This window comes from Vipera ursinii (assembly GCF_947247035.1).
Source record: "Vipera ursinii genome assembly, chromosome: 2".
NCBI lineage: Eukaryota > Metazoa > Chordata > Lepidosauria > Squamata > Viperidae > Vipera > Vipera ursinii.
The window spans coordinates 8,232,394-8,248,253 of record NC_139513.1 but is presented as its reverse complement, the minus strand read 5'-3'; the positions used below and the strand labels follow the sequence as shown (position 1 = coordinate 8,248,253).

General features: G+C 45.9%; 1 protein-coding gene across 1 annotated transcript in view; it reads left to right on the top strand.

Moving 5' to 3' along the window:
• The window catches only part of LOC310633298 (vomeronasal type-2 receptor 26-like), a gene marked incomplete at both ends in the record, with an annotated part of 28,268 nt that overhangs the window by 496 nt on the left and 11,912 nt on the right, over nt 1-15,860 (top strand). The window contains 2 exons of the mRNA XM_083350998.1: nt 12,556-12,774; nt 13,206-14,003. Coding sequence (XP_083207124.1) covers nt 12,556-12,774; nt 13,206-14,003 — 1,017 coding nt within the window. The remainder of the gene's footprint in view (nt 1-12,555; nt 12,775-13,205; nt 14,004-15,860) is intronic.

Below are 15,860 nucleotides of genomic sequence, written 5' to 3'. Positions count from 1 at the left end.
GGCTGGCGTCTCTCTTGCGTCGGACCCACTACACAATAGTGGCGACGAAGGTGGGATTGCTGCCGACCAAGAGCTGAAGTCACTGGGGAAACGCTCCGCGAGCTGAAGGGAAAGGCATTTTTCCTTCTTCCCCCCACGACCGCCAGCCGAACCGGCAACGCCAAGTGCCACATCCACGACCAACTGCCGCCATGGCTAGAGCCGGACAACCCAGCGAATTCGAGACCCACCACCCCGAAACCTGGACCCGTTACCTGGCTCACGTTGAACTGTACATGCAGTTCAATCAGATATCCGAGGACGGTGCAAAGGCATCCGCCCTGCTCTGCCTTGGGGGACCAGCGCTGCTGGAAGTCGCCGCGAACCTGTTCCCCCAGGAGGCCATCAACAACGTCGCGTACCGAGACCTCGTGGCCAGGCTCAACGCACATTTCAAGCCCCGGCGCTCCAAGGTGGCCGCATAGTCACAATTCGAGAAAAGGGACCAGCACCCCGACGAGACCGGTGCCGACTTCCTCGCCGCCCTGCGGGAAGCTGCCGTCGCTTGCAGGTTCACAAATTTGGAGGAGCGACTACGGGACTGGCTGATTTGCGGCCTACGCGACAGGCGGTTGCAGGAGCGCCTGTTCGAAAGAGAGGAGGTCTCTCTCCAGGAAGCCGAGGACGCCATCCTAGCCCACGAAGCGACCTGTGGGGCCGTCCAAGCCTGCCAGGAAACCCGGCCCGGCAACCAGGCAACCAGCATCCACCGACAAGGGGCCACAGAGGAGGACAACCTGAGCATCGACCTCCTCCAGCGGAAGTCGACCCCCGACGAGTGAGCCAGACACCCAGACAGGACCAGGCCTCCCAGCAACACCGCCGTTCCCCAGAGGTGCGCAGGGTGTGGTGGGAACCACGTGCGCAGCCTCTGCAAGTTCCGGTCTGACACGTGCCGGGCCTGCAAGAAAACAGGCCACATAGCCGCCGTCTGCCGTAGCTGCCGCCCCCGAGAGGAGATCCACAAGCTGCAGCCGGAGGAACCGCCGTTCAAAAGCCGGCTGGCCATTAACCATACGGGTAGCCGCCGGCTGCTCAAACCCAAAATTAGATTAACAATCCGTTTGCAAGGTGTCCCTTGCAGCATGGAGCTTGACTCCGGATCAGCGGTCTCGATTATTTTGGACGAGACCCTTAACCACATAATTAGCCGGAGCAAGCAACGGATTAAATTACGGCCTACTAAATTAACCCTGACCGATTTTCAGAATTCGCCGGTCAAGGTGAAGGGGGAGGCCACCATTTCAGTGGGCTTTAAGGGTCGCGAAGGGCACCTGGATGTTGTATTGGTAGTGGGCCGCAGAGCCAGCCTGGTCGGGCTGGACTGGTTTGAGGCCCTGGGAATCTCAGTATCCGGGATCCATCGGATCCAGGGGGACTCCGTTGAGGCCGTTTGCCGGGAGTTCGCCGACGTCTTCGACGGGTCATTAGGCAAGTACACCGGGGCCCCCATATCGTTCAAGCTTAACTCAAACGTCTCCCCCATTAGGGTCCGGCCGCGGCGAGTCCCGTTTGCGCTCAAACACAAAATCGAGCGCGAACTAGACAAGTTGGTGGCCCAGGGAATCTTAGAGCCTGTAGATGGAGGGGAGTGGGAAACCCCCATCGTGACCCCCCTCAAATCCAACAGGGAAATAAGGATCTGTGCCGACTATAAGTGCTCGGTGAACCGCGCCCTAAACCTGCACGCTTACCCGGTTCCTGCGGTCAGCCACGTTCTCGCTTCCCTCCAAGGCGGCACCATTTTTGCAAGGCTCGATCTTGCACAGGCATACCAGCAACTCACGGTCACTAGGGAAACAGCTGACATCCAAACCATAGTAACCCATAGGGGGGCGTTCTGGGTGAACAGGCTGCAGTTTGGAGTCAGCGTTGCTCCCGGCATTTTCCAGGAGGTTATGGAAAAGACACTCAAGGGCATTCCAGGAGTCTGCCCGTATTTTGATGACATCCTGATCGCAGGAGCATCAGCAGAGGAACTGGCAGGGAGGCTTAGGGAAGTGCTGGCAAGGCTGCACACAGCTGGCCTCAAACTCAAAAAGGAAAAATGCAGCATAGGCGTTCCTTCCACAGAATTTTTGGGGTTCAGAGTAGACGCCAGGGGAATCCACCCCACAGAATCCAAGGTGAGGGCCATCAAACTAGCACCCACACCCAAGAACAAAGCAGAGCTTCAGGCATTCCTGGGTCTGCTGAATTTCTACCATACATTCCTCCCACACAAGGCAGCCATCGCTGAACTGCTCCACAGGCTGCTAGACAAACAGGCAACATGGGCCTGGACGGCCACCCATAATCAGAGCTTCAAGGCCCTGAAGGCATTGCTGTCGGACAAGTCCACAGTAACCCATTTCATCGAGTCCAAGCCCATTTGTATCGCCTGCGATGCATCCCCTTATGGTGTGGGCGCTGTCCTAAGCCACCTTGAGCCCAACGGGGCACAAGTCCCCATAGCATACTATTCTAGGACACTGTCTGGAGCAGAAAGAAACTATGCCCAAATAGACAAAGAAGCCCTGGCAATCGTGGCAGGAATCAAGAAATTACACGATTACTTATATGGCAGGGAGTTCACTGTCTTCACGGACCACAAACCACTCCTGGGCCTGTTCACCACAGACAGGCAAACCCCCCCAGATTCTGTCCCCCAGGATGCTCCGGTGGTCCATCTTCCTTGCAGCATACAATTGCAAGCTGGTACACAAGCCAGGGAAGGAGATGGGCCACGCAGACGGTCTAAGTAGGCTCCCCCTAGACACACACGACCCAGACCCAGCACCAGCCACACAGATCCTAGCCCTGCAGGAACTACCCAAGTGCCCAGTTCTTGCCAAGGACATTGCCAGCCACACAGCCACAGACAACATCATGGGCAGGGTGCACTCATGGGTTTGCACAGGGTGGCAGGACAAATCCCCGGGACCAGAGTTTCAGGCCTATTTCATTAGACGCGATGAAATCTCCACACACAAAGGGTGCCTCCTTTGGGGTAGCAGGGTGATCATTCCACCCGCACTACGCGCCAGGGTATTGGACTCCTTACACGAAGGGCACCCGGGGGTGATCAGGATGAAGGCACTGGCTAGGAGCTACCTCTGGTGGCCCGGGTTGGACATGGAGGTTGAGGATCGGGTCAAGGCCTGTTATACGTGCCAGAGATCCAGGCCAGAAGTGCCACATGTACCAGTACACTGGTGGGAGGCCACACACACACCATGGTCCCGCATTCACATTGACTATGCGGGGCCATTCCAGGGTCAACTATTTTTAGTAGTGGTGGACAGTCACTCCAAGTGGTTAGAGGTAGTCCCTGTCCCCAACATGACCTCGGGGAGGACAATCCAGGTGCTCAGAGCTCTCTTTGCCACACACGGCCTCCCCGAAGTAATTGTGTCTGATAATGGGCCTCAGTTTACTGCTGCTGATTTCCAGGCGTTCTTGAAGGCAAACTGGATTAGGCACGCCACCTCTGCGCCTTTCCATCCATCTACCAACGGGCAGGCCGAACGGATGGTAAGGACGACCAAAGACGCACTCTGGCGCATCATCAGCGGGGACTGGCACCACAGACTGGCCAAATTTTTACTAGCCCAACACACAACACCATGCGTGGCTACCAGCAAGAGCCCAGCAGAACTGCGATGGGGACGGCGCCTCATCACCAAGCTGGACCGCCTACACCCAGACCGGGTAGCAGCCGAAACCGGTAGGGCAACATCACCATCATCACCATCATCACCATCACCACCAGCATCACTACCATCACCATTGCCATCATCATCCACACACAGGGTCCTCAACCTGGGGGACCTGGTCTGGGCAAGGAACTATGGGGCTGGACATCCTTGGGTTCCGGGGACAGTGGTCGGGAAAACAGGACCCCTTTCGTACATTGTAGGGGTGGAGGGGGACAGACACATAAGGCGACACATCGATCAGCTCAGAGGAAGAGTCCCTGAGCACGTCACACACGCCCCTGAGCGCGTCACACACGTCCCTGAACTCAACGCACACGATCAACAGGAGGACCACACTCCAGGAGGGGTCAACCCAGCTGAGGATGTCACAGGGCAGGGACCAGAGGAGGAGGACTTCCTGATGCCGGCTCCTTGCAGCCCTACACAAAGGCCTCAGGAACCCACGGTCCAAGCCCAGAGGCCAAGCACACCCAGACGATCCACCCGTCCACACAGGACACCAGCCTACCTGTCGGACTATGTGTGCAAGTGATCCTCACACAAGGACACCACTGGTTTTTTATATATATATACTCATAGTTATAGTAGTTGCATGTTGTTGTTATGTGGGTCTTCTGTAAGGGGGGAGGGGTGTTATGTATGCAGGCATCTGCATAGCAACAGCCCTCAGGGGGCGTTGGCCTGGACAGTTTCGGTGGGAAACCTAGGGCCAACCCCATTGGCTGTTAGCTTACCTGGCCAGGTATATAAGGAGGCCAGGTAGCCCTCATTCCTCAGTTCACTTCCCCTTCCAATAAAGAGCTGAACTCACACACCGGCTGGCGTCTCTCTTGCGTCGGACCCACTACACAATATTTCTGCAGTGAACCCAGCTGCAAATATTGGCCCAATTTTAGCCAGTTGGAAGCCACATGGCTGGGCTTGCAAGAACAAAGCCAGGCACAGCAAGGCTCACAGCCTCAGCCAACTGGGTGATGGTTGTCAGAAAGATCCCAGCTTGAGCTGAGCCAGAGACCTTGGCAAGGTTTTTTAAGGAAGTGGTTTTCCATTGAAGGAAAGGCTGAAAGTTTCCTTCCCTAATATCTTTGAATTAAGAAGCTTCAATCTAAAAGCAGACACTCCTTCATCCTTAGGACCCTGCTAGAGTACAAGAAAGGTCAAGAATGCTTAAGAAAACAAAAGTAATCAGGAATGCTTGCTCAAGTAAAACCCCAGACATATACACAGGGCTTTTTTTGTCATAGAATGCTCAGAACGGAGTTCCGGCACCTTTTTTGGATAGAACCTTGTAGGGTAGGCAAGGCGGGTTGTGTGACGTGTGAGTTCTGGCACCTTTTTCTTTTACAAAAAAAAGCACTGGATATACATAAGACAAGGCAATGGCTGGGGAAAAAAGGAACTTGGGGGCAAACCCTGAGATGCTCCTTCCTCTGCAAAACAGGATCACAAACTAGACTGATCTTTTGTCTTGTGAATGTTGCCATGCTAGATAGCCAGAAACCCTGAGTCCAAAAGCAGATCCTATAAAAAGATTTCAGTCTTTTGTGCAAACATACTACATAGGCCATCACATAGACCATTTGTAGTAAATCTGGGTGAGTTCACACAACAACTGCGAAGTTTTTAGGTTTCATTCCCTCATTTGCACAAATCACACTCCCCATCGCAAATCTATTAAAGACTAAGGGACAGACAAACCGAAACTCAGCCAGCCACTGAAATGTATGGGGGAGTGTCAAGCTGCATTCGAAAAGATACTTTTCTCTATGGAGCCGGTTTTAAAGCATCCAGACCTGGAGAAAGCTTTTGTCAGTCAGTCCAATGCTAGCGATGTGGCTGTAGGAGCAGTCCTGCTCCAAAGGAATGAGTAAGACCAGCTGCAACCCTGTGCTTATACAGAGTTATTTGGGTGGTTACAGACTTGTTCTCTAGACAAGCCCATTTCATAAAAGGTAAAGGTAAAGGTTCCCCCGCACATGCGTGCTAGTCGTTTCCGACTCTAGGGGCCGGTGCTCATCTCCGTTTCAAAGCCGAAGAGCCAGCGTTTGTCCGAGGACGTCTCCGTGGTCATGTGGCCGGCATGACTAGACGCCAAAGGCGCACGGAATGCTGTTACCTTCCCACCGTAGTGGTCCCTATTTTTCTACTTGCATTTTTACGTGCTTTCGAACTGCTAGGTTGGCAGAAGCTGGGACGAGTAACAGGCGCTCACTCTGTTACGCGGCACTCGGGATTTGACCTGCCAAACTGCCGACCTTCTGATCGACAAGCTCAGCATCCTAACCCACTGAGCCACCGCGTCCCTTAGCCCATTTCATACTTTACCCAAAAATCCCAACAGCCAAAATGCTAACTAAACTGTTTGTGCAACATATCTATCGGTTCCATGGGGCCCCACAATGCATCATATCAGACAGGGGGGTCCAGTTGACTTCTAAGTTCTGGAGAGGCAGATTCTATTCACTCTTGAGAATTGTGTTGCTTTGAACCATCTAACTATAAAAAAATATCAGCCAGAGGAAATAATGGTTTCCTGCCTTTATAGCATTTGACACAGCAAACAAATATTATAGAAGAAATTGATTGTCATTAGAATGAAACTCAGAATGCTGACCCTGTTCAAAGCCCTTTCTACAAGCACAGACAGTGAGAAAAAATAATCAGTGGAACAGCTTGCCTCATGAAGTTGAGGGTGCTCCATTAATGGAGGCTTTCAAAAAGAGACTAGACATTCATTTTGTCTGGAGCGGTATTGGATCTCCTGCAATAAGCAGCGGCTTGGAGTAGAAGACCTCCAAGGTCCCTTCCATCCCAATTAATTTTGTTCATTTGTTTGTGAGTGTGTTTGGGGCTCAGTGGAGTCATGAGAAGTAGGACTGATCCTTTCCATAAAGTAAGACAAGGGTGCTGCCAATATGACATTTGGGTTTCATATAATGTTAAGATGACTTGGCTCCTATTCTCATAAAAATTACCTGATTATTGATAAGTCAAAGTTAAGGTCTTTGGAAAATGATATCATTGCCATATAGGGCTGTTTGATTATGAGGCAATAGAGCAAGTTCACACCTTTCCATACCTGGGGGAATTTTTCTATTTGACTGGATCTAGGCTCCCTCAACATTAAAGGAGCTCATTTAGACCAAAGGCAGAAGTGAAAGCACTGTTTGCTTGTGCTTTTTTAAAAATCATAGCTATGCAGCTTCCTCAAATTGAATTATTAAATACAAAATACCAACGTTACCAATATTCACTTATATTGAGCTGAACTCTGACATTTAATTTATATCACTACTAGAACAAATTTGATCACATCATCTGAGAAGTAAAGAATGGAATTGGGTATGTCTAGTTTAATGGAGAGAAGGATGAAGGGTGACAGGATAGCAGTGTTCCAATATCTTAGGGGTTGCCACAAAAAAGAGAGAGTCAAACTATTCTCCAAAGCACCTGAAGGCAGGACAAGAAGCAATGGATGGAAACTGAACTAAGGAAAAATTTGGATTTGGTAAGACCCCAAATATAACACAGCACTCTTCATTGCTTTTTCAGATCAATGAGAGAATTTCTTCAGAGGCTCTGAGTGATAAAAGTCAATTCCCTTTTTTCCATCCAATGTTCCCCACAGAAGGGTTCCAGTACCCAGGAATTGTCAAACTGCTTGTCCATTTTGGATGGACCCTGATTGGTCTCTTTGCTCCAGACACAGAGAAGGGGGAGAATTTCATGAGAACTTCTACTCCTATGCTTGTCAGGAATAAAATTTGTGTGGTTATATCACAATTCTCAGCAACTGGGCACACAGCGCCCCTCAGGGATGCTCTCTGTAAGTGGAAACAAGTCAATATCTTTGTTTACTTCATAGAATTTGATTCCATTTGGGGCAGAATTCTTCCCTTCCCTTCCATTCAACATTTGAAGATTTTCCAGGACCCATTGAAGGGAAAGTCTGGATCGTGACAATAGTTGGAGCATATTCAATGAGAAAGGACAGGCTTCTCAAGTATGTCCATAGTATTTGGAGCTTTACTTTTCAGTGGAAAAAAAGTTGGCAAAAAGATGATGCCTATAAACATCCTTTCTTTGTCTTTTTAAAAAAATGTATTGTAAAACTTTTCAATAAAAAAGAGATCATGTTGAAAGACAAAGTTATAGAATTATCTACTCCAGCTTCACTTTCTGGACATGTCCTGACAAGGACCACAATCACTACAGAACAGTGCCCCCAGGGGATATCTGTGATTTCTCCATAATGTATTTTTCTCCAGTTAATCCTCTTTAATTGGAGCCCTTGAAAAAGTTCAGGATTCCCGGAAGAGAAGTTGCCTCTTATTGTAATTATCGCCAACTCAGTATCTGAGATCTCTTCTGCTACTACTCCAGTGATTGCTTTGATGTAAACTTCAGACTGAAGCAATATGGAAGGGATCTTGTGTCAGAAAATGATAAATGCCTCAATAACACTCTCTTTGGAACAAGTTTTGGGACCGATAGGAACATTGCTCTTGAATGCACTTTCTCCTTTATCCAGATGAAATTTGGTTTGTCCCTGTCTGACTTAGGAAATCCACTGGCATTTTTCATCTTGTAAGAGTCCTTTGAATTCTTCTAACCCTTGTTCGTATTTAAAAACAAGAAAGGGAACTGATTCAGCCCCATGAATTATGGACCCCCTGCTTGTGCTTCTGATGCTGCTGGTGTCCCTGCCAGTCTCTGGGAAGCTTAGAATCAAGTGTCCACTGAGTTTGGAACATCAGGATGGAACCAAACCATGGAGCTATTACAAACCAGGAGACCATCTCATTAGTATAGTAATCACTGCAACAGAAATATCGCCTGCAATATTGCTTTTCAACATGGCTCCTAATAGTCAGTCTGACTCGTAAGTCATTCAGTGTGATGAATGTGTGAATTCTGTCCCTTTAGAGGTCCACTGTTTTTTATTTCTTCTTCTTTCACTTGCTCCTATATCACAAGACCTGTCTATTTTTATGAATCGTTTTGATTTCCATGCATTCTCTCTTTTGTCTTCTTTTGTGGGAGAAATCCAAAAATGGGGCAGAAAGAAAATGTGAAAGTCTACCTTACTTTCTTTTTCTCTCCAATCCTGAATTTATGACTTTTGTTTCCATAGTTTCCTAACCACTCATTCATATTCATTTCCTGATCCTTATAGGAATAATATTTAGAATGGCTTTTCTGGGTCACATATCAAAAATCCTCTTCCATTTATGATGAGTTTGTTTTAATGATTGAATTAGTTTACAACCTGGTTACTGGGCTGGTGAAAATTAGTACTGCTAAACATTACAGCCCCCTTCATGGATTACTGCCTTGTCGTGGCGAAGGGGCTTGCGTAATTCAATGAAGCTATGAGCTATGCCGTGCAGGGCCACCCAAGACGGACAGGTCATAGCCGAGAGTTCTGACAAAACGTGATCCACTGGAGAAGGAAATGGCAACCCACTCCAGTATCTTTGCCATGAAAACCCTATGGACAGTACCAAAAGGCAAAACGATATGACGCTGGAAGATGAGCCCCTCAGGTCGGAAGGCGTCCAATATGCTACTGGGGAAGAGCAGAGGGCTAGTACTAGTAGCGCCAGAAAGAATGAAGCGACTGGGCCAAAGCCGAAAGGACGCTCAGCTGTGGATGTGTCTGGTGGTGAAAGGAAAGTCCGATGCTGTAAAGATTTTTTCTCCATAGGAACCTGGAATGTAAGATCCATGAATCAAGGAAAGCTGGACGTGGTCAAACAAGAGATGACAAGACTGAACATCGACATCTTAGGTATCAGCGAACTAAAATGGACAGGAATGGGTGAATTTAATTCAGATGACCATCAGGTATACTACTGCGGGCAAGAATCCCTCAGAAGAAATGGAGTAGCCTTGATAGTCAATAAAAGAGTAGGAAAAGCAATACTGGGATACAATCCTCAAAATGACAGAATGATCTCAGTTCGAATCCAAGGCAAACCATTCAATATCACAGTAGTCCAAGTCTATGCCCCAACCACCAGTGCTGAAGAGGATGAAATTGACCAGTTCTATGAAGCCCTACAGCACCTTATAGAACTAACACCAAAAAATGATGTCCTTATCATCATGGGGGATTGGAATGCTAAAGTAGGAAGCCAAAAGATAACTGGAATAACAGGCAAGTTTGGCCTTGGAGTACAAAATGAAGCAGGGCACAGGCTGATAGAATTTTGTCAAGAGAATACGATGGTCATAGCAAACACTCTTTTCCAACAACCCAAGAGACGGCTCTACACATGGACATCACCAGACGGTCAACACAGAAATCAGATTGACTATATGCTCTGCAGCCAAAGATGGAGAAGCTCTATACAGTCAGTAAAAACAAGACCAGGAGCTGACTGTGGCTCAGATCATGAGCTTCTCCTTGCAAAGTTTAAGCTTAAACTGAAGAAAGTAGGGAAAAGCACTAGGCCACTCAGGTATGAATTAAATCATATCCCTGTTGAATATACAGTAGAGGTGACAAATAGATTTAAGGAATTAGATCTGATAGACAGAGTGCCTGAAGAACTATGGACAGAGGTTCGCGACATTGTACAACAGGTAGCAACCAAAACCATCCCAAAGAAAAAGAAATGCAAGAAAGCAAAATGGCTGTCTGAGGAAGCTTTGCAAATAGCTGAGGAAAGGAGGGAAGCAAAAGGCAAGGGAGAAAAACATAGATATGCCCAATTGAATGCAGAATTCCAGAGAATAGCTAGAAGAGATAAGAATGCCTTCTTAAATGAACAGTGCAAAGAAATAGAAGAAAACAATAGAATAGGGAGGACCAGAGATCTTTTCAAGAAAATTGGAGAGATGAAGGGAACGTTTAATGCAAAAATGGGCATGATAAAGGACCAAAATGGCAGGGACCTAACAGAGGCAGAAGAGATTAAGAAGAGGTGGCAAAATTACACAGAAGAACTATACAAGAATGAGCTTAATGTCCCAGATAATCACAATGAGTTGGTCACTGACCTCGAGCCAGACATCCTAGAATGTGAAGTGAAGTGGGCCTTAGAAAAGCTGAGCAACAACAAAGCTAGTGGAGGTGATAGTATTCCAGCTGAGCTATTCAAAATCTTAAAAGACAGTGCAGTAAAAGTGCTACACTCAATTTGCCAGCAAATTTGGAAAACTCAACAGTGGCCACAGGATTGGAAAAGATCAGTTTACATTCCAATTCCAAAGAAAGGCAGTGCCAAAGAATGTTCAAACTATCGCACCATTGCACTCATTTCTCATGCTAGTAAAGTCATGCTTAAAATCCTACAAGCTAGACTTCAGCAGTATGTGGATCGAGAACTACCAGAAGTACAGGCAGGATTTCGAAGAGGCAGAGGAACTAGAGATCAAATTGCCAACATACGCTGGATCATGGAGAAAGCTAGGGAGTTCCAGAAAAACATCTACTTCTGCTTCATTGACTATGCTAAAGCCTTTGATTGTGTGGATCATAACAAACTGTGGCAAGTTCTTAAAGAGATGGGAGTACCAGACCATCTTATTTGTCTCTTGAGAAACCTATATGCGGGTCAAGAAGCAACAGTGAGAACTGGACACGGAACCACTGATTGGTTCAAAATTGGGAAAGGAGTCCGGCAAGGCTGTATACTGTCACCCTGCCTATTTAACTTATATGCAGAGCACATCATGAGAAAGGCAGGGCTAGATGAATCAAAAGTTGGAATTAAGATTGCCGGAAGAAATATCAACAACCTAAGATACGCAGATGATACCACTCTAATGGCAGAAAGTGAAGAAGAACTAAAGAGCCTCTTGTTGCGGGTGAAGAAGGAGAGTGCAAAACTTGGGTTGAAACTTAACATTAAGAAAACCAAGATCATGGCATCTGGCCCTCTCAATTCCTGGCAAATAGATGGGGAAGAAATGGAGGTAGTGACAGATTTTATTTTCCTGGGCTCCAAGATCACTGCAGATGGGGACTGTAGCCAAGAAATTAAAAGACGCTTGCTCCTGGGGAGGAAAGCCATGGCAAATCTAGACAGCACACTAAAAAGCAGAGACATCACCCTGTCAACAAAAGTGCGTATAGTCAAGGCTATGGTCTTCCCAGTTGCAATGTATGGCAGTGAAAGTTGGACCATAAGAAAGGCTGAGCGCCAAAGAATTGAGGCCTTTGAACTATGGTGCTGGAGAAGACTCCTGCGAGTCCCTTGGACTGCAAGGCGATCAAACCGGTCAGTCCTAGAGGAGATAAACCCTGACTGCTCTTTAGAAGGCCAGATCCTGAAGCTAAAACTCAAATACTTTGGCCACCTAATGAGAAGGAAGGACTCACTGGAGAAGAGCCTAATGCTGGGAAAGATCGAGGGCAATAGAAGAAGGGGACGACAGAGAATGAGGTGGCTGGATGGAGTCACTGAAGCTGTAGGCGTGAGCTTAAATGGACTCCAGAAGATGGTAGAGGACAGGAAGGCCTGGAGGAACATTGTCCATAGGGTCGCGATGGGTCGGACACGACTTCGCAGCTAACAACAACAACAAACATTACAGCAAATTTGTGATTCATAACCCTGATGGTGGACTATCTCCATCCCATCTTACCAATATGCACTAAAACGTGATGGGTGATGATTATTTGCCTCTATTTTTGGCTTAAGATTCAATATGTTTGTTGAGAAAAAAATGTATTAAATAGAATTATTTTGTAATTGCTGTTGATGATTGAGATATTAACATGAGTATTTTTTACACTAGTTTATCATATGATAAGTCAAGAATAGTACACTTTATTTTCAATATTCAAGTTATCAACAAAACTCCACAGCTCTTGCACAATTTGACACTTGGCTACAACATCCATGACAACTATTTGAATACACATGGCACTTCAGATGCCTTGCTGGACATACTCTCTACAGGAGAAGCCAATGTTCCCAACTATAGCTGTGGAAGGAAAGACAACCTGTTGACTCTGGTTGATGGAGCTGAAAGAGACATCTCTATCCAGATGTCAACATTAGTCAACCCCTACAAAATCTCACAGGTTTGTGAGTGTATTTCTCTATCTGGTAAATTGAGTATGGTGGTGTTATAAGAAGATGGGTGGGTGATAGATCCAACCATATCTTGTCTATAGAATTGTAGATATCATGGCCAAATTAGGATTCACAGTGGTGAGTTAGCAAGGATCAAAACAGACATCTTCTTATAACACCATCCTTATTGCATTGGGGCTTCTACGTCACACTTGTGAAGGTGAAGAGGGTTTGCGTTCAATTAAAAGGAACTTCTGTGCAACCGAAAGTTAAGTGGTTGTGAAAAGCTCATTTTTTCTACATGCTCTTAGCCAAAGTAATGGAAATTTCAGTGGTGAACAAATCCCAGAGTCATGAAAAAATCCAAATGGATTATTTTATTTATTGCTCATAAAAGATACTCTATATGTTTTACTGTATTTTCTTATTGCTTTTTCAGATTAGTCTTGAAATTGCTTCCGAGGCTCTGAGTGAAAAAAATCAGTTTCCATTTTTCCACCAGACATTACCCAAACAAGGTTTTCAGTACCAAGGAATTGTCCAAATTCTCCTCCATTTCAGATGGACCTTGATTGGTCTCTTTGCTTCAGAAACAGAGAAAGGAGAGAATTTCATGAAAACGTTTACTCCTTTGCTTGTCAGGAATGAAATTTGTGTTGTTATATCACAACAATTCTCAACAAGTACACCTACAGAATCCTTCAGGGAAGCCATGTCTAAGTGGAGACAAGTCAATGTTTTTGTTCACTTTGCAGAATATGAACCCATTTGGGAGAGAATTCTTCCTTTCCATTTAACCCTTGAAGGTTTGCCAGGACCCATTGAAAGGAAAGTCTGGATCATGACAGGCTTGGGAATTTATGAAATAAAAAAGCACAGACTTCTCAAATACATCCATAGTATTTGGAATTATTATTATTTGTTTTCAAATGAAAAGCCAAAAGATGAAGGCTTTGAACCCTATTTCTTTCTAAATCTCCACTTTGAAGATCAGTCTTTCGAATGTTCTCTTTCAAAGCATGTCTTTTCTGTCAAAGGCCGGAGAAAATGCACTCAGAAATCACCACTTGGGACCCAAAAGAAAGGGAGCAAGTTCCAGGTCACAAATGATGAACATTATTACAGTTTCATTAAGACTCTGGCCCATGCCTTGAATGTTGCATATTTGTCCAATTCCAGGAAGAAAAGGAAGAAAGGGGAAGAGAGTTTGGGCACTCCAAGGCTACAGCCATGGCAGGTATGAGGTCCTGACAAGGGTTAATAAAACCTAGTTCCATTTGAGAACAGAAAGGAGGAGGGGGAGAACCTTCTCAATCTACTCAATCTATTCTCCAAAGCACCTGAAAGCAGGACAAGAAGCAAAGGATGGAAACTAGTCAAGGAGAGAAGCAACCTGGAACTAAGGAGAAACTTCCTGACAGTTAGAACAACTAACCAGTGGAACAACCTGCTTCCAGAAGCTGTGAATGCTCCAACACTGGAGGTTTTTAAGAAGAGACTGGACAGCCATTTGCCTGAAATGGTATAAGGTTTCCTGCCTGAGCAGGGGGTTGGACTAGATGACCTCCTAGGTCCCTTCCAACGTCGTCGTCTTCTTCTTCTTCTTCTTCTTCTTCTTCTTCTTCTTCTTCTTCTTCTTCTTCTTCTTCTTCTTCTTCTTCTTCTTCTTCTTCTTCTTCTTCTTCTTCTTGTTATTGTTATTGTTATTATTATTATTATTATTATTATTATTATTATTATTATTATTATTATTATTATTATTATTATTATTATTATTATTATTATTATTATTATTATTATTATTATTGCTATAAAAGGCCAAACAAGTTGGCCAATCTCATCACTTGGGGAATTTTTTTTCCAAGTAGTCTATACCAGCAGTCCCCAACCTTTGCAGCTTGGTGCCCCAGCTGGGGAGTGGGGGGAAAGGCAACTAGGCTACTCAAGTAATGGGCAGTATGCATGTGTGCATGCCCAGCTCAACCTGCATGAGCATTGGACCAGTGTGCACATGTATGCAAAGCAAATCGACTACAAGTTGAGTTGCATGTCCATGCGTGGGTATACTGGCCTGCTGCTCACATGAGACTAGTTGTGCACGCACACATGTACACAAGCCCATAGCCAAGTTGCAAATTGGCCACAGCCCATTAGTGGGCCACAGCCCAGAGTGTGTGGACCCCTTGTCTATAGCACAAAAAATAAATTTTGATATTAACTACTGCTGATTTTAAAAGGATTTATACATTTTTAAATAAATTCCTGTGTGGATGGATTTATGATTAGCATATAATTTTACCTTTATAAATTTTAAGGAGAATCTGAGATTATCTAGCCCAACCTCTCCTGTCTGCAGGAATTCCAATTAAAGCTTTCCTGACTGATGGCTGCTCTGTCTTTGCATTAAGACATTCAATGAAGGGGAGAAACTGAACTTCTCAATTTTACTGGCTCAGTTCTAAAACTGTTCCTCCTTCTAGGATGTTTCTGCTTTCATTCAACCAGAATCTCCTCTCATGACAGAGTTCATGTTACCGTGTCTGGCACTCTGGAGTAACAATGAGAAGATATTAAACTTCTGAGTAACATTTGAAGTGTTGTATCCTTCCTTTACCAACTGAGAGGTTTTGTAATACATATATATTTGGAAACTTGATATTTTAAAATAAGATCAAATTAGCTTTGTCTAATTTGGGGGACGCGGTGGCTCAGTGGGTTAGGACGCTGAGCTTGTCGATCAGAAGGTCGGCAGTTTGGCGGGTCAAATCCCGAGTGCCGCGTAGCAGAGTGAGCGCCTGTTACTCATCCCAGCTTCTGCCAACCTAGCAGTTCGAAAGCACGTAAAAATGCAAGTAGAAAAATAGGGACCACTACGGTGGGAAGGTAACAGCGTTCCGTGCGCCTTTGGCGTCTAGTCATGCCGGCCACATGACCACGGAGACCGTCCTCGGACAAGCGCTGGCTCTTCAGCTTTGAAATGGAGATGAGCACCAGCCCCTAGAGTCAGAAATGACTAGCACGCATATGCGGGGGAACCTTTACCTTTACCTAAGAGTTGAATGAAGTCATGCATTAAACATTTTATCAAATTTAC